Below are 19732 nucleotides of genomic sequence, written 5' to 3'. Positions count from 1 at the left end.
GAATAGGGGCACTTTTCAGAAAAGAGATAGATGAACATGCTCTGTCTTTCCACTGTCTACCCCATCGGCTGGAACTGGCAATGCTAAACACACAAAGCCGGTCAGTGCCAATGATTGAAAAAGTTTATTACCTTCTACAACTAGTGTGGAAAACGTATCATTTCAGTCCCAAAAGCAAGCGGGAGCCGAAGGCTATAGGAGCAGAGTTAGGATGCACAGTACAAAACCCATCAGCAGTAAAAACTCAGCGCTGGTTGCCACACATTTATCGGGCACTCTCAGTTTTTCTCCATTCAAACTATGCAACAGGTCAGGGGCAGTACACTGCTGTGCATCATCATATATGGAGCACCTTGCAGTCATGTCCAAAAACATAAACATAAAGGGAAGAACCAAACACATTGTTCAGCAAATGGAAAGCCCGTCTTTGGTTGCCTTTTCTCACTTTTTACATGAGGTCTCAAAGCTGAGCCTTACACTTCAACAAAATTCTCTTATACCTCCTCAGGCAGTTGCTGCAATTGTGGGCTGTGTGGATTAATTAATTAATTAAAGGATTGAAGGAAAATGCTTTGAGAGAAGGGAAGCTGCAGGAATTCTTACAGCACATAGGTTCTCAGCCTGAAGGTTCAGTGCAACAGGAAGGGCCATCAACAAGCAGGAGTGAGAGGGCTGCAAGTAGCCACACAGTCATAACCTTTCAAAATGTTACATTGAAAGGCCCCCAAAATCAGGCCACATTCAGAAGTGATCTAAAGGCCGCAATTGAAAAAACAGTTGACATTACTGTTAAAGAATTGGACATCAGGTTTGCAAACATGATGTCAAGTGTTACACAGCATGGACATTCAAAGGGATCAGAAATCATCAAGTCATTTTCAGTGTTTTGTCATGATGCATGGCCAGAGGACATTGATAGCTATGGCAAGTGTGAGATAGACACACTTGTTAAATGGTACAGGGAGCTCTTATCAAACAATGGCTGTGATGTCACAGCTGTGCAGAAGGAATGGCTAATGTTGAAAATATTAGTGAAAGGTCAGTTTATGGATAAGACTTACGGTGACCTATGGACAGTGATGCTGAGCAAGGAGCCGTTCTGTACAGATTTTAAAAATCTGCTTCACTTAGTCGAAATAATGCTGGTGCTTCCGATATCCGCAGCTCAGTGCGAGCAAGGATTTTTAGCACAAAACAGAATAAAATCAAAAGTGCGCAACTCCCTAAGTATAAAAACACTGGAAGACTTGGTAAGGATCAATACAGAGGGCCCTACACTTGAACTTTTTGACCCAGAGCCCAGTGTAAAGCGCTGGTTGTCAGCCAGCAAAAAAAAAAGCGCAGACCAAAGTATACTGGCTGGCCTAATGATGCTGACATTCTAATGGTTAGTGACAGTGACACTTGAAGAGTAATTAATTTCTTTATATTTGTACAATCATTGCGAAATTATTATTTCAGAAATGATTGTTTATAATGTTTGTTATTGTGTTAATTCTTGTGTTATTATGTGTAAGACATTTTCAGTGTTTGTATTTGTAGTGTTCCTTACACATGTTGTGTGTAAGACTCTGGACTTGAAGTATTGCTTATTAGTAAACATTTGCACTGTTCACATTTATGTGTCATTTATTCTTCTGTTATTATTATCTATAAGACCTTGCAGAGGACACTAGTAGGCAGGTCAAATAGCTCAGATAGGAGAAAGGAAAGGCAGTGTGAGGTAGACCGAAGAAACAAAAACAATACAAGTAAATATTATTTGTTTATTTCACATTTGGCATGCGGTAGAGATTATGGCTCCCAAAAAAAGCATGTGGCTCCTAAATATTTTGGGTTTAGGTGCCAATGGCTCCCAATTTTTTTTTTCTGTCTGGAGCCCTGAAATATAATGCCTACTAATGCATTCAGCTACAACAGTTGGATTCAACAAGCCAAGTTTTATTCTTATTTCAAATGTTAATTTTCACAAATCTTGCTTGGAATTTCCATTTCCAACAGCTAATAACACGATAACAAACATCAAAAGACGTGAATATGTACCTGTCAATGCGAGTTCAGTATTTTCTCCACTGCATCCTGTTCATTGCCTTGATAATTCCAAGGCAATAGATGGAAATGCACATTACATTTCCTTTATGCTACAGTCATATGAAAAAGTTTGGGAACCCCTCTCAGCCTGCATAATAATTTAATCTACTTTCAACAAAAAAGATAACAGTGGTATGTCTTTCACTTCCTAGGAATATCTGAGTACTGGGGTGTTTTCCAAACAAAGATTTTTAGTGAAGCAGTATTTAGTTGTATGAAATTAAATCAAATGTGAAAAACTGGCTGTGCAAAAATGTGGGTACCCTCGTAATTTTGCTGATTTGAATGCATGTCACTGCTCAATACTGATTACTTGCAACACCGAATTGGTTAGATTAGCTCATTAAGCCTTGAACTTCATAGACAGGTGTGTCCAATCATGATAAAAGGTGTTTAAGATGGTCAGTTGCAAGTTGTGCTTCCCTTTGACTCTCCTCTGAAGAGTGACAGCATGGGATCCTCAAAGCAACTCTCAAAAGATCTGCAAACAAAGATTGTTCAGTATCATGGTTTAGGGGAAGGCTACAAAAAGCTATCTCAGAGGTTTCAACTGTAAGGAATGTAATCAGGAAATGGAAGGCCAGAGGCGCAGTTGCTGTTAAACCAGGTCTGGCAGGCCAAGAAAAATACAGGAGCGGCATATGTGCAGGATTGTGAGAATGGTTACAGACTAGGCTTGGGCGGTAATACGGTATCCCGCGGGATCTAAAAATAGCAACGGTATCAGTTTCAATACCATTATACCGTCATAAAAACAATGCACTTATATGGGAGACAAGGATTAAATATTAAATATAATTTATTTAATGCCTAAAAATGCGTATGCGTGGTTGTCATCACGTGACAGCGTGGAGGAGAAAGAGAGAGGTGGGGAAAGATGGCGAGTCGCGCACCAAGTGACCTGGTCTCGAAAAAGAACACAACTTCTGCAGTTTGGCAGTATTTCGGGTTTCGACCGAACGAGAAGGGAGAGGCGGTAAATACGGACGAGGCAATTTGCAAATTGTGCAACAAAAAGGTGACCGCGAGAGATGGAAATACCTCGAACCTAAGGTCGCATATACGAAACCACCATCCACTCACTGCTGCGAGGATGGACCCGAGTTCACTCAGTGCAACAGTTTCAACGCCTCCTGATGCAGGACCAACAACATCTAGGTCCACCGCCAGTATGCAGCCAACGATAATGGGGGCCTTCGGGAAAGCAACAAAGTACAAAAGGGACAGTGTCCGTTGGAAAACCTGTACTGATGCAGTGACAAAATACTTGGCGAAGGAAATGGTCTCTTTCCACACAGTGGAAAAAAAGTCCTTTACAGACATGGTAAAGGTCCTAGATGCCCAGTACAAGCTGCCTGGACGGAAATATTTCTCACAAACAGCCGTCCCACATTTATATAGTAAAGTTAGAGACAATGTTCAAATGTTGCTGTCAGCGGCAGACAGTTATTCCTTAACAACTGACATGTGGTCGTCAGTTAACATGACACCATATATGTCTCTGACTGTCCATACTATTACACCTGACTGGAAACTTCAATCCAAATGCCTCCAAACTACGTATTTTCCTGAGAGTCATACAGCGGACAATCTTGCTGCTGCGCTCACAGCTGCACTTCAGGAATGGCAACTTGACGAGAAAAAACTTTCAGCCATAACCACTGACAACGCTGCCAACATTCATGCCGCAATCAGGTCCCTGCATTGGCCGTGGCTATACTGCTTCGGTCACAATCTAAACTTGGCTGTCACAAATGGATTGCATGACCAAAGGCAAAAAACCGAGCGCGCCCTCGGACTATGCCGTAATATTGTCGGGGCCTTTTCACACAGCTGGCAACGTAAGCATGAACTCCACAAGAAGCAAGTGGACTTGGGACTCCCAAAACATAGTCTCGTAACGGTAAGCATAAAACGTGCAGAGAATTCCTCAGGGGCAGGGGCTCAAATATAAAAAAAGGGGCATATATATATATATATATATATATATATATATATATATATATATATATATATATATATATATATATATATATATATGCTTTGCATCACATAAATAAATTATATTGAAAAGTAGGCTATATTAAAATAGAAAACCATTTTTTAAATTGTAATTTTTTTCCTGTATTTTTTATCAAATAAATGCAGGCTTGATGCGCATAAGGGACTTATTTAGCCTAAAATAAATGTGCATGCAAATTTGACCAAATGGAATAATATACATTAATGGACTTATTTATTTATGCATTAATTCGTTTATTTAGGCCTATTTATTCATTCATTCGTTTATTTAGGCCTATTCATTCATTTAATCGTTTATTCATCATTCATTAATTAATTCATCCATCCATCCGTCGGCAGGACTGCGCAACTCGCTGGGGCTCCAAACTGGCAATGGTGGAGCGCATCCTCGAGCAGGCCCAAGCGATCAGACACGTCCTGTCTGATGACAGAAGGAGCAGCCTGTCCCTGACCTGGCAGGACATGGACGTCTTAAAAGCTGTTCACGAAGCACTGAAAACAGTCGGTGACTTCACTGATATTTTGTCAGGAGAAAATTATGTGACCAGTTCCTGTATCCTCCCCATACTACAGCTCTGCAGGGACAATGTGTTGGCTGCGTCAGAAAATGACCTCCAGCTAACAAAGTCAATCAAAACTGGAATTCTAACAAAGTTGGAGGCCAAGTATGAATCGAATTCAGTGCGCAAAATATTGCGAAAATGCACTTTCCTCGACCCTCGTTCCCGTGGAGGATATGAGACGGATGACAACGCATTGGCTGAGACCAAGGCTGAATTACAGGCTGAGATCGTGAGCTTAGAGGCAGCAGGTCCAGTGGCCATCAGAGTGGAAGAGGGAGAGGCGCAACCTGCACCCTCACGAAAAAACATGACTCTGGGAAGTATGCTGCAAAAAAAATCTGATGCAATGGCAGGTGTGGGAGTGGGGGGGGGGCAGTTTTATACACAATTTACATAACATTTCTATTATTATTAAGTTATTAAGCAGTTCGCATACGTTTGCAACCTGAGATTTTTCTTCTTTTTTTGCATATAACAAAGACATATGCTTTGCATTTGTCATTCCAACAGATTGCACATCACAAACATTAACACTGTTATCGTTTTTTTCGTGTCTGCCGTTTCTATAGGAGGGTGACAATGAGTTAAATTCCAATGGATGTTTTTCAAATGTTGACAAGCAATAAGCAAAAGGTATCACTGAAAACCACAGAAAACAAAAACAGCAAAAGAAAAAAAACAGAACGAGGAAAGTTCGAAGAAAGAATTTTTTTTACAATGTTTCTGTTTGGGGATTGTTGTGCAAACGTGCACATCTGAGCTGCGACCACAGATCTAACTGCTCTGTGGATGATTCATTCAGGCATTTCAAGGTCACTTCGTTGTAATGAAAGCATCTGCTGAATGTACTTCGTAGTAACGAGATTTCTATAGACTCGTGTCATATGGGGAAACTGTCGGGACCGTAACAATACTTTGTTGTAATACTCTCTCACCTCGGTCTCTCTCCTCTCTCTGCGCCGCTGCAAAGCCCCGCCTGCCAAGCGTTCTGAAAAGTCTGAGTGAGTCTCCGTTGCCGGCAGTTCTCTCGCGGCCCGGCTGTCAGACGGCTGCAGCCCGGTAGTGGGGGACCCCTGCCGTAGAGGACCGAGTCGGAGCTGAAATAACAGCCTACTGTTTGGAGCCAGATACTCAAGGAGACGAGGACCCACTTCTGGTGGAAAAATGCTGCCAGGCGTTTTCCCCAGATGTCGCGAGTGGCACGAAAGTACCTGTGCGTCTATGCCACAAGCACACCATCGGAGCGGGTTTTCAGCACCGCTGGTAAAGTTGTCGGTCCACAACGTGCCCTGTTAAAGCCAGACAAAGTAAACATGCTGGTTTTTCTAGCGAAAAATCTTGACTAGATTGATGCCACTTGCCATTCGTTCCTATTCGCACTGTGTTTATTTTTATTTATTTAATTGATTCGGGTATTTTTATTTGGTTTACGTTAAAAACAATATTGGAAAGAAGTTTTTGTTTAGGACTATTGCTTTGCAATACTTTTTATAATATGGATGATGTTTATGTTAATTCAACTCTGGTTGACTGTTGTGGGTCTATTTGCACTTTTTTATAAGCTGCTCTTCTTTGTTATTAAAAGTTGTTCAGGCGGTGTGATTTAATTTAATTGATTTGTGTGCGCGTCTCCGCGCGAAAACTGTTCTGGATGTTTATGTTAATTTAATTCTGTTTGACTGTTGTATTTGCACTTTTTTATAAACTGCTATTTGTTGCTAATAAAAGTTGTTAATATTGTTCTGCATGTTATTTTGTTATTGTTTCAGTATTAGTGTTTGATATTCAGTTTCTGAACGGTTTAGGCACAAGCCAACAGTTTGGTGACGCTGTCTGAGCCTTACCTCACATTTTTTTTTATTATTCACGGTAATACCGTATACCGAGGTAAAATAGGGAGGAGGTTTGACAGTATCAAAATTTGGATACCGCCCAACCTTATTACAGACAACACGCACATCACCTCCAAAGACCTGCAAGAACATCCTGCTGCAGATGGTGTATCTGTACATCGTTCTACAATTCAGCACAATTTGCACAAAGAATATCTGTACGGCAGAGTGATGAGAAAGAAGCCCTTTCTGAACTCACGCAACAAACAGAGTCGCTTGTTGTATGCAAATGCTCATTTAAACAAGCCAGATTCATTTTGGAACAAAGTGCTTTGGACTGATAAAACAAAAACTGAGTTATTTGGTCATAACAAAAAGCGCTTTGCATGGCGGAAGAAGAACACCGTATTCCAAGAAAAACACCTGCTACCTACTGTCAAATTTGGTGGAGGTTCCATCATGCTGTGTGGCTAGTTCAGGGACTGAGGTCCTTGTTAAAGTCAAGGTTCAGATGAATTCAACCCAATATCAACAAATTCTTCAGGATAATTTTCAAGCATCAGTCACAAAGTTGAAGGAACGCAGGGGTTAGATATTCCAACAAGACAATGACCCAAAACACAGTTCGAAATCTACAAAGGCATTCATGCAGAGGAAGAAATACAATGTTCTGGAATGGCCATAACAGTCCCCTGACTTGAATATCATCGAAAATCTATGGGATGATTTGAAGAAGGCTGTCCATGCTCAGCAGCCATCAAATTTAACTGAACTGGAGAGATTTTGTATGGAAGAATGGTCAAAAATACCTCCATCCAGAATCCAGACACTTATCAAAGGCTATAGGAGGCGTCTAGAGGCTGTTATATTTGCAAAAGGAGGCTCAACTAAGTATTAATGTAAATGATCTCTGTTGGAGTGCCCAAACTTATGCACCTGTCCAATTTTGTTATGATGCATATTACATATTTTCTGTTAATCCAATAAACTTAATATGTCACTGCTGAAATACTACTGTTTCCATAAGACATGTCATATATTAAAAGGAAGTTGCTACTTTGAAAGCTCAGCCAATGATAAACAAAAATCCAAAGAATTAAGAGGGGTTCCGAAACTTTTTCATATGACTATATACAGTGCATCCGAAAAGTATTCACAGCGCATCACTTTTTCCACATTTTGTTATGTTACAGCCTTATTCCAAAATGGATTAAATTCATTTCTTTCCTCAGAATTCTACACACAACACCCCATAATGACAACGTGAAAAAAGTTTACTTGAGGTTTTTGCAAATTTATTAAAAATAAAAAAAATGAGAAATCACATGTACATAAGTATTCACAGCCTTTGCTCAATACTTTGTAGATGCTCCTTTGGCAGCAATTACAGCCTCAAGTCTTTTTTCAAGCTTGGCACACCTATCCTTAGCCAGTTCCACCCATTCCTCTTTGCAGCACCTCTCAAGCTCCATCAGGTTGGATGGGAAGCGTCGGTGCACAGCCATTTTAAGATCTCTCCAGAGATGTTCAATCGGATTCAAGTCTGGGCCACTCAAGGACATTCACAGAGTTGTCCTGAAGCCACTCCTTTGATATCTTGGCTGTGTGCTTAGGGTCGTTGTCCTGCTAAAAGATGATCCATTGCCCCAGTCTGAGGTCAAGAGCGCTCTGGAGCAGGTTTTCATCCAGGATGTCTCTGTACATTGCTGCAGTCATCTTTCCCTTTATCCTGACTAGTCTCCCAGTCCCTGCCGTTGAAAAACATCCCCACCGCATGATGCTGCCACCACCATGCTTCACTGTAGGGATGGTATTGGCCTGGTGATGAGCGGTGCCTGGTTTCCTCCAAATGTGATGCCTGGCATTCACACCAAAGAGTTCAATCTTTGTCTCATCAGACCAGAGAATTTTCTTTCTCATGGTCTGAGAGTCCTTCAGGTGCCTTTTGGCAAACTCCAGGCGGGCTGCCATGTGCCTTTTACTAAGGAGTGGCTTCCATCTGGCCACTCTACCATACAGACCTGATTGGTGGATTGCTGCAGAGATGGTTGTCCTTCTGGAAGGTTCTCTTCTTCCACAGAAGACCTCTGGAGCTCTGACAGAGTCACCATCGGGTTCTTGGTCACCTCCCTGACTAAGGCCCTTCTCCCCCGATTGCTCAGTTTAGGTGGCCGGCCAGCTCTAGGAAGAGTCCTGGTGGTTTCGAACTTCTTCCACTTACGGATGATGGAGGCCACTGTGCTCGTTGGGACCTTCAAAGCAGCAGAAATTTTTCTGTAACCTTCCCCAGATTTGTGCCTCGAGACAATCCTGTCTCGGAGGTCTACAGACAATTCCTTTGACTTCATGCTTGGTTTGTGCTCTGACATGAACTGTCAACTGTGGGACCTTCTATAGACAGGTGTGTGCCTTTCCAAATCATGTCCAGTCAACTGAATTTACCACAGGTGGACTCCAATTAAGATGCAGAAACATCTCAAGGATGATCAGGGGAAACAGGATGCACCTGAGCTCAATTTTGAGCTTCATGGCAAAGGCACTGAATACTTATGTACATGTGCTTTCTCAATTTTTTTATTTTTAATAAATTTGCAAAAAGCTCAAGTAAACTTTTTTCATGTTGTCATTATGGGGTGATGTGTGTAGAATTCTGGGGAAAAAATGAATTTAATCCATTTTGGAATAAGGCTGTAACATAACAAAATGTGGAAAAAGTGATGTGCTGTGAATACTTTCCAGATGCACTGTATAACCATCCAGTGATATGCCAATTTTATATTTAAAACAGAAACACAATATTAGGTTTATTTTTTATCATTTGAAAGGACAAATACACAAAATAATAAACCATTTTAAAAGTTTGTTACACTGCCTGTATCTTTATATATAACACAACAACAACATTTATTTCTATAGCACATTTTTATACAAACAATGTAGCTCAAAGTGCTTTATATGATGAAGAAAGAGAAAAAAGACAAAAGAAATAAGAATTAAAATTAGCGAACACTAATTAACAGAATAAAAGTAAGGTCCGATCTCCAGGGAGGACAGAAAAAACAAAAAAAAACCTCCAGACGGCTGGAGAAAAAAATTAAATCTGCAGGGGTTCCAGACCACAAGACCGCACAGCCCCCTCTAGGCATTCTACCTAACATAAATGACCTCAATCAGTCCTCATTGTATTTAGGGTTCTCATGGAAGAATCTGATGATGACGCTACCGTGGCTGTTCGTTTGTCTGTCCAGGATTTTAAATCACCTGTGACTTGCAAACCGTTTGACCTATTGACCTGAAATTTGGTACACATATACTACGTAACCTCTACTATCCACTTTCAGGGTGATGACTGACCTCCAAGATTATTCCTCTTTTTATTTTATTGTAGAATCAACTCTCAGCAGCAGGCCAATAACCCATCTGCCATTCCTTTTATTGTTCATATCTTGCCCTGTCGTAGTGCAAGTGTGCATTGAATATCCAACAGGCTCCCACTTTCCCACTCAAAAGTCAACTCCTGATGTGGCAATTTCAGACAAAGACATTGCAGAAGCTGGTCTATCACGGGAAATCTCTTCAGCACATACTCTGCCAATTGATAAATCTAAGCATCACTTAACCAGCACAGACAAGCAATGGTTTAAAGATTTTGATTGGCTAATGGTCAAAGAAAATGGTATGTGGTGCTCACTGCGTATGAAATATTCAAACAAACACCCCCCAAGGAGGGTGTTACCCTGGGTAAAGGTGCCATGCACAAGAATTCGTAAAGAAAACTTGGTGGACCATGAAAAAATTAAAAAAGGACATTGAGTCTTCTGCTGGCCTTTTAAGAAAGCGTGTACTAGAGCAAACTGGAATCGGTCAAATTGAAAGATCTCTATCTGTGTTAATTAACTTATAGCTTACAGCTTTAAGATCCATGTACTGGTTGGCAAAAATGAGTTGCCACATACAATGTTGTTTGAAAAGCTGTTGGAACACTGTAAAGAAATGGGTTGTTCCTTTTTACAGCATCTCAATGTTGGTAAAAATGCACATTACACTTCTGAAAGAATAATGCAAGAGCTGCTGGATGTCTTAGCTTCAGAAATAAAGTCTAACATACTGAAAAATATACATGCTGAAAATTTTTTCAGTATTCTGTGTGATGAAACCAGACATCTCAATTGTAAAACAATTATTTACATTAAATAAGTTTGCCGGGTCACTAAAGAGGTCAGAATTAGTTTTATATCAACCCGCAATATGATTGATGGCAAAGTGGAGAGTATAACCAACACACTGGGTGAGACTATGGACTATGGGGTGGAGTGGTGGCTCTGAGGCTAAGGATCTGCACTGGTATCCTGAAGGTTGCTTGTTCGAATTCCCATCACTGCCAAAAGAGATCCTACTCTGCTGGGCCCTTGAGCAAGACCCTTAACCTGTAATTGCTCCAGGGGCGCTGTACAATGGCTGACCCTGCGCTCTGACCCCAAGGGGTATGCGAAAACTAACAAATTTCTAATACGAGAAATCGTATAAGACGAAATAAAGAACAAAAAACAAAAAAAAACAAAAAAAAAAACTCTAGGATTGAAAACTGCTAATCTGGTTGGACTAGGGTCAGATGGGGCAGCTGTTATGATTGGGATAACAGAAAGGTGTGGTAAAACTGCTTAAAGATAAAACATCTGGACTCTTGGTCAACTGCCATTGTGTAAACCACCGATTGGCCCTTGCAAGTGCCCTAGCAGTAGCTGCTGTATCTTATTTAACAAAACTGAATGACATCTTAAGGCACCTGTTCTATTTCTTCCAAAATTCTTCAGTTAGGATGGCTGGTTTAACAGAAATCCAAAATATTCTGAACATTCACCAGATTGAGCTGAAAATGACCAGTTACAACTAGACGGCTGTCTCATGACTCTGCAGTACAGTCACTACGACAGTGTATGATGAGTGTCATAGCTGAGGCCACTGAACGAAATGACATCACAGCTGAAGGATTAAGCAGATGTATTAAAACATACAATTTTGTTTCCTCTCTGATGATGCTTTCAGACGTATTACCTTTGTTGTCCAATTTACCTAAGGCTTGGCAAAAGCAAGATGTCAATCTTACCGAAATTGAGTCCATCATGGAGTTGAAAGACACTCCTGGGAGATATTTTTAAAGCCTTCATCATTGTCTGGCAGAAGAATGGTCAGATCTCCACATTGTTTATACATAGAGTGATGTAATGTCATTCAAAACTGCAATATATGATAAATACCTAGAGACAGTTGTCAAGCACCTAGATGCAAGATTCCCTGACATGCCAATTATTTCCAGGTTTTCAAAAGTTTTCAAAGCAGAAACTCACAATTCAAGTGAGTCTGCTGAAATTCTTTTTGATCATTACTCCAAAAATGGAAGCCCTCCAATTTTAAAATATGAAAGTAGCAGGCAAGAATGGACAGTTGCGTCAAAAATGATCAGAAGTCAATAATACAAAGACTTCAGTCTAAAACAGATTTTACTAAAAATGGCAACAACATCAGAGCTCTAAGAGTTGTTTCCAAATTTAGTCAAACCAGCTCATGTTGGGCTAGTGATCCCAGTGAGCACAGCTGAATGTGAAAGGGGGAAGGGGGTTTTCTGCCCTTAAAAGGATCAAGAGATGTTTGAGAAATCGCATGAATCAAAGCATGCTAAATAATCTCCTGCTGATCTCCTTGGAAGGCCCAGATCCTGGGGACTTTGATTATGGGAAAGCTGCAGTGAACTGGGCTTCTTGGAAGAAAAGAAGAATAAATATTTAACTGAAGACACCTTCTGCATATGCAAGATGGCTTTGAAGAATATTTTAAAAATTTTCTTCATTAGGTTTTCCCATACTTTTTTCCATTGTTGTCACTTTTCTTCCCAACAGCGACAATACTTGTGCCTCTTGGTGTATGTCATAACAATTGTTATTTAAAATTTTTGTTAGGGTTGCAGGATCCTGAATTGGATACTTCTTAAATTTAATAAAAATATTCTGGCACAAGTGTCAAACCTTAAAAAAGGAAGTCATACTGAGCATTGAAAAATAATTAACAATAATCAACTAATAAAAATATTGCACATTTAATTTTCCCCACCATCAAATTTCCCCGTCCCGCCCGGCTACTTTTTTATGCCACCCGGCTGGAAAAAAATTCTGGGGAGAACACTGTGTGACCGTGGTGAGGTCTGCGGTAGGAGTGATGGATGCATTCAAGGTGGAGGTGGGATTACATCAGGGATCGGCTCTGAGCCCTTTCTTATTTGCAATGGTGATGGACAGGTTGACAGATGAGATAAGACAGGAGTCCCCATTGACTATGATGTTTGCTGATGACATTGTAATGTGTAGTGATAGTAGGGAGCAGGTTGAGGAGACCCTGGAGAAGTGGAGATATGCCCTGGAGAGGAGAGGCATGAAGGTCATTAGGAATAAGACAGAATGCATGTGTGTAAATGAGAGGGTGGTCAGTGGAATGGTGAGGATACAGGGAGTAGAGTTGGCGAAGGTGGATAAGTTTAAATACTTGGGATCAACAGTACACAGTAATGGGGATTGTGAAAAAGAGACTGCAGGCAGGGTGGAATTGGTGGAGAAGAGTGTCAGGAGTGATTTGTGACAGATGGATATCAGCAAGAGTGAAAGGGAAGCTCTACAGAACGGTAGTGAGGCCAGCTAAGTTATATGGGTTGGAGATGGTGGCACTGACCAGAAAGCAGGAAACAGAGCTGGATGTAGCAGAGTTAAAGATGCTAAGATTTGCATTGAGATGGAACAAGGATGGATAGGATTAGAAATGAGTACATTAGAGGGTCAGCTCAAGTTGGACAGTTGGGAGACAAAGTCAGAGAGGCGAGATTGCGTTGGTTTGGACATGTGCAGAGGAGAGATGCTGGGTATATTGGGAGAAGGATGTTAAGGATAGAGCTGCCAGGCAATAGAAAAAGAGGAAGGCCTAGGAGAAGGTTTATGGATGTGGTGAGAGAGGACGTGCAGGTGAAGGGTGTAACAGAACAAAATGAAGAGGACAGAAAGATATGGAAGAAGATGATCCGTTGTGGCAACCCCTAACGGGAGCAGCTGAAAGAAGACGACAACTGTTGAGGAGTCACAATAAGGCTACTAGTGTGAATGCTGTGGATTTAAGAAATTTGAGATATTTAGTTAAAATACAGTTGATAATTCATTATCTTAGGCAGCACTGTAGGGCAGACCAATCAGCACTACAAATTTATGATCCTACATACTCAGATCAAATCCAGCACCTCAGGACTCCAGACTAAAAAAAATTACTTGGCTACTAAAATGAAGCACTGAGAAGTCACCAAACAACACATACAGTTACCATGTTTCCCTGAAAATAAGACCTACTCCAGGGGTAGGCAACGTCGGTCCTGGTGAGCCGCAGTGGCTACAGGTTTTCATTCCAACCCAATTGCTTAATTAGAAACCAATCATTGCCAATCTCAGACCTTATTTAATTTTATGGCTTGTTAGTCTGTGCAATGTAAGGCTCTTATATCGTAGATTTTTTTCCTTTCCAAGGATATCATCCAAATGATATGAAGCCTAAAACAGATCATTTTCAGTCTGTCACATTTTTCTATTAAGTTTTATTAAATCAAACAGTGCATGATGAACACACACAGATGTAATTGGAAAAAAGCTAGCTGAAGAACTGCTGGCTGCTTTGTCTTTTACATCTTATTGCTAATAAGGAGCAATTAAAACACTGAATGCAGCAGTTTAAGATTGAAATAAGCAATTACGGTTGGAGAACCTTAACAAGCGAGACCACTAAAATGAAGCATCAAAATGTCACTTAAGCAATATGTGCTTCATCAGCAATAATTGAGTTCTCGTTAAGGAACTGGGTTGGAACAAAAACCTGCACATACTGCGGCTCACCAGGACCGACGTTGCCTACCCCTGACCTACCCTGAAAATAAGCCCTAGCATGATTTTTCAGGATGTTCGTAATATAAGCCCTACTCTGAGAATACCCTCTAGTTACGATACTGCGCAGGCCACTTTGGATGAGCGATAAACGCCTACCGCTACCGTATCTACACAGATGAACAGGAAATAATACCGGTATTTATTTTCGGGGAAACAGGTTATTAACATAAAAAAGACTTCCTGCCTTCTATACTATGCTTATAATATCTCTACTCTCTTTTAATTGCCCGATTCTTGTAATCTTCCATTACGGCTGACCTCTGACTGCTGATTGGTCATTGTTCAGACTAAAACATTATGTGCTTTTTTCTGGCATTAAAACTATGTACAGTAACAAACTGAGTGTCAGATTCTAAGTCTATCACAGACCAATAAAAGATTAGTGTCACTTGACCATCCTAACCTCTTCCTCTTGTTTGAGCTGAGCCATTACTACACACAAGGCTCAGGATCAAATTAATAATAATTATTTTAATTTATATGGTGCATATATATATATATATATATATATATATATATATATATATATATATATATATATATATAGGTAATATTCCGTTACAACAAATATCTTTACAACGAAATTTTCATTACAACGAAGAATTTTTAAGGTTCCGACAGTTTCCCCATATGACACGAGTCTATAGAAATCTCGTTACTACAAAATACATTTAGCAAATACTTTCATTACAACAAAGTGCCCAAAAGACCTTGAAATGCTTGAATTAATCATCCACAGAGCAGTTAGTTCTATGGTCACAGGCAGGGGACAAGAAGGGCCAGTGAGAAACTTGAAAAGGGGCAGACGAAGCAGCAAGAAGAAGTCTGTATTTCTGTGTATCCCTTGAGTCCCGTCCAACATAACCATTGTGAAGTCATTTGTACCCTGGATCGTTTCAAGAATTAATGGACTGTCTCATGCCTGCCTGTTCTGGGAATAGTGGTGGATTTGTCATAATGCGTCTTGAGGGAGCACTCCCACAAATCTCACCCTCCGCCGCTCATGACTACTGGTAGGACTGTTTAGTTCATTTATTACGGAAGCTGTTCCCGGGATCATCTTTACACCATACCATTTCCTCAGTTTCTGCAGCTTTTGAACTGTGATAAGGACACTGGCGTGACTGTTTGTTGTTGGGGATGATTGTTGTAGGTTATATTTGCATCTCTGAAGGGGAAGGGAAGGGTTGTCTGATTTTTGTTGTTGTTAATTGATTTTTTACTTAACATATTTCACACATTTGTTTGATTCGTGTATCTGTCTGTGAGTGTGCGCAGGTCGGGCCAAGGCTGGGTGCATTTTCAGTCAGCTAGATTACTGTAACGCGCTCCTCTCAGGACTACCAAAAAAAGACATCAATCGATTGCAACTAGTGCAGAATGCAGCTGCTAGAATCTTAACTTGGAAAAGAAAATCCGAGCACATCACCTCAGTTTTGATGTCACTACATTGGTTACATGTGCCATTTAGAATTGACTTTAAAATAGTGCTTATGGTTTACAAAGCCTTAAATAATCTCGCTCCTTCTTATATTTCAGAATGTCTTACACCTTTACACTCCAAATCGTGAGTGTCTACTTAGAATTCCAAGAGCTAAATTTAAAAGAAGTGGTGATGCGGCCTTCTGCGGTTATGCACCTAAAATCTGGAATAGCTTGCCAATAGGAATTCGCAAGGCTAATACAGTGGAGCACTTTAAAACACTGCTTAAAACACATTACTTTAACATGGCTTTCTCATAGCTTCATCTTAGTTAAATCCTGATACTCTGTATATTCAATTATCAATCATTATTATTCATGGTGGCTCCAAAATCCGTACTAACCCCTACTTTCTTTTCTGTTCTTTTTCCGTTTTCCACCTAGTCAAAGCATCATGATGTTCCTACATTGATGGATTAAAAGCCAGAAGTCTGCATGACCATCATCATCAATTCCTTCCATGAGAACCCTAAATACAAAGAGGACTGTTTAATTTATGTTAGGTAGAATGCCCAGAGGGGGCTGGGCAGTCTCATGGTCTGGAACCCCTGCAGATTTTATTCTTTTCTCTCCAGACGTCTGGAGTTTTTTTTGTTTTTTCTGTCCTCCCTGGCCATCAGACCTTACTCTTATTCTATGTTAATTAATGTTGTTTTATTTTAAATTCTTACTTTGTCTTTTATTTTTCTTTTCTTCATCATGTAAAGCACTTTGAGCTACATTATTTGTAAGAAAATGTGCTATATAGATAAATGTTGTTGTTGTATTTAGAATGTGATAAGGGGGCCATTGCTTGGTCACAGAATTATGGACAATTCAAACATGTTCCTATTTCAGTCCATCCAAACAACAGCTATAGTAAGGTATCATTTTCCAGACTCTTAGTTAAACTGAAACTGGACACTACTAAAAATCAGTTTCCAATCTAACTGAGTAACTACGCTGGACTCTATGTTTAAAAGATAAAAACTATGGTAGGCAACTGAAAATAGGTTTGCTCATGAATAATAATAAAAAAAAATGATTATACGAATTTTGGATATTGCATTTACCACTGTATTTGTGAAGACCGTGTAGGCAGCAAAATAAAATTAACATAAAAAACTGTTAATATGTGACATCATTTCATACTACTAACTTATGTTTAAAAAATATTCACAGACCTGACTCGCCTCTAACTACCAAATGCTGGTAACTTATTAGAGGTTGCTTTGTTTACATGCAGTATTCTAAAAAAAATAGAATGTACACATTTATGGAGGTATGTAGCAAGAACAAACTAAAACATGAGAATTCATTTTTACATAGTGCAACCTGTTGTAAATGTTAGAAGGGTTGGTTTAGAAAAATATAACAATAAACTAAGCATAGAATTAGCCCCATTTTCACATAAGCTTAAAAGCCTCAATTTTGATCAAATATTTGCATTTCCAATATGACTGTTCAAAAAACTGGCAAGGAAAGAATCACTTACACAGTACGCTATGCTGCAAACAATGGAACAATGCAAGAGATATTTACCTGATTTACTGAAGTTTGGTCTGATACATTAGAGTCACTTTCTGTAGGACCCTGAAAAGAAACAAAGCCAGTTCCATCCATCCTGCCACTTTGTGCACTGCTAACATTGCCTCCCTCAGTTGTGCTACTGGATTGCCATTTGTCATCCTCAGTGAAATCAACTGACTGAGCATTCCCAAAAGCTGCCCAAGAAGTACTTTCTTTTAAGCAAGGCTGGTCTGCAAAAGCATTCCACTCCATATCCTGATTTCCGGTTGAAGAGCTGAAGTCTGCAAAGTCTTCAGTTGTGCAGAATTCTGCAAAACTTCCTTCTTCTAGCTTCTGTGCTTTATCCAAATGACCAGAAACCTCCTCTGTAACAGCTGAACCTTCACTAATGGATCCAACAGAATCACTAATTGCTTCAGTAATTCTGTCTGATATACAATTACTCATTTTAGACTGACTGAAGTCTGCAAAGTCACAAATGTTCGTCGCACCAAAATCTTTAATATCTATGGTTTCAAATTGTGAAGAAACTTCTGTTGGTAGCTCTGTGATATTGGATGGTATTAAGCCTTCAGGGTTAGGCAGAGATAATTTATCATTAGTTGTGCCAAACTCTCCAAAATCTTCAATGTCATCAGGAGACTCAGCCTGGCAAAAAGATGCAAATTCCTCACTTACAGACACAGAGGTGCTTGGAGCTACAGACTCTACCTGCTGGCCATTTTCACTACAGCTCTGGTACACTAGGCTGCTATCTTCAGTATCTGCAGTACTTTCTTGTACAAAAGGAACTGTACTTCTGAAAACATCGGATCCTGCCCCTTCCATTTCTTCTTCCTCTTTTTGCGGTATACCGCAAATTCTGTTGACAAACTTTTCTGAATGTAAAGTTTCTACTTTTTCCACAGAAGCAGTAGTCTGAGACTTAGTCTCACAGTCTGAACCACTGTTATTGTTACTTAAAACATTGTCCTTGGCAGGAAAATGAGAAAACTGAGATGCTGCTCTATCACTATCAATATTTTGGACCACTACATTTTCTGAGCTTAGTTTAGAAGGCTCTTCCACGTCAACATTCAAATTGTCATTATTTTCTATGCTAAAACCAACCTGATTTTTTAGGATTTTTTCTTCACTTGAGCAATCATTCATTACATTAACTGTACAGACACAATTAATGGAAGTGTAAGTATTGGGGAATGCAGTAAAATCTGCAAATGTTTGTGCAAGACTTGAAGGAGAACTTAAACTTATTTCAGGGTAGATCTCTTTCTGTTCCTTGGGGATATTTACTTCTATTTCTTGCTGAAAACTAACAATATCAGAAGAATATCCATTTGTTAAAATTTCATCATCAGAAATGATGCTGCCATTGCAGTCTGTGGATTCCTGCTGGTCAGTTTTGATCACAGTCCTAATAGTCCCTGGTTCAAATGACTTCTCTGCAGAGTCCACTATTTCCATCTGCTCAGCTAGGGTTTTAACTCCATCTTTAACAGGGCTTTCGGCAGCATGACATAAAAACATTTCATTTCTGTGGGTATCTAGACCGACAATTGTGCCATCAGGTGGTTTAGAAAGCTCTGTAAAGCAATTCCTGTCCTTGCTTGCATTAGCAGAGTTCAAATCTGTAAGGACTGCAGCATTATTTGAGTACATCTTGTCCGACATAAAGTGATTTGATGAAACAAAGTCATCGGTTGAAGAGGTGAAGTTAGGCCCATCAAAACTGGTAAAGGAGACACTAGCTGACACTCCTGAAAAGCCTCCAAATTCTCCAAATTCATCATCTTCGTCTTCACCCCCATCATCTAAAGGTGGAGGAGAGGAGGAATACATTCGAATTACATCTGGCTCCATTGTCCAGGCGTGGTTTTTTAGAAATCAGATCTAAAGACAAACACAAACAGCAAAAATATTAATATTTTTAATTAATAAATAAATGATTGAATTCCTTGACCAGTGAAATACATTGAAAGAATAACTAAAAACACCACAAAGACTAGTCATGAATTTCTAGAGTCAAACCATGCTGGCTAACTTAGAACTACCAGTGTACCAGAAGTACCAGTGGCTGATTTCTGAAGTGAATTGATACTCTACAGAGCTTAAAAGCAATAGACAAAATACCAACAGCGTTTGCATTTAAAAATAAGGCATAATTAAAATAAAACACAATTTCATGCAATGACATAATATTAAAACATAAATGCACACCACACATACATCCCTTAATTTTTATACACTGCAAGGCAGGTTATTT

General features: G+C 39.8%; 1 protein-coding gene across 2 annotated transcripts in view; it reads right to left on the bottom strand.

Moving 5' to 3' along the window:
- Positions 1 to 19732, bottom strand: part of aftpha (aftiphilin a) — a 139013-nt gene that overhangs the window by 74480 nt on the left and 44801 nt on the right. For both annotated transcript variants that reach the window (XM_028820856.2, XM_028820857.2), the window contains exon 2: positions 17482 to 19359. In XM_028820856.2, the coding sequence (XP_028676689.1) occupies positions 17482 to 19329 (1848 nt within the window). In that variant the 5' untranslated portion in view covers positions 19330 to 19359. The remainder of the gene's footprint in view (positions 1 to 17481; positions 19360 to 19732) is intronic.

Source organism: Erpetoichthys calabaricus, chromosome 15 (genome assembly GCF_900747795.2).
Source record: "Erpetoichthys calabaricus chromosome 15, fErpCal1.3, whole genome shotgun sequence".
In the NCBI taxonomy this organism is placed as follows: Eukaryota; Metazoa; Chordata; class Cladistia; order Polypteriformes; family Polypteridae; genus Erpetoichthys; species Erpetoichthys calabaricus.
This window is presented reverse-complemented; position numbering and strand designations above follow the sequence as displayed.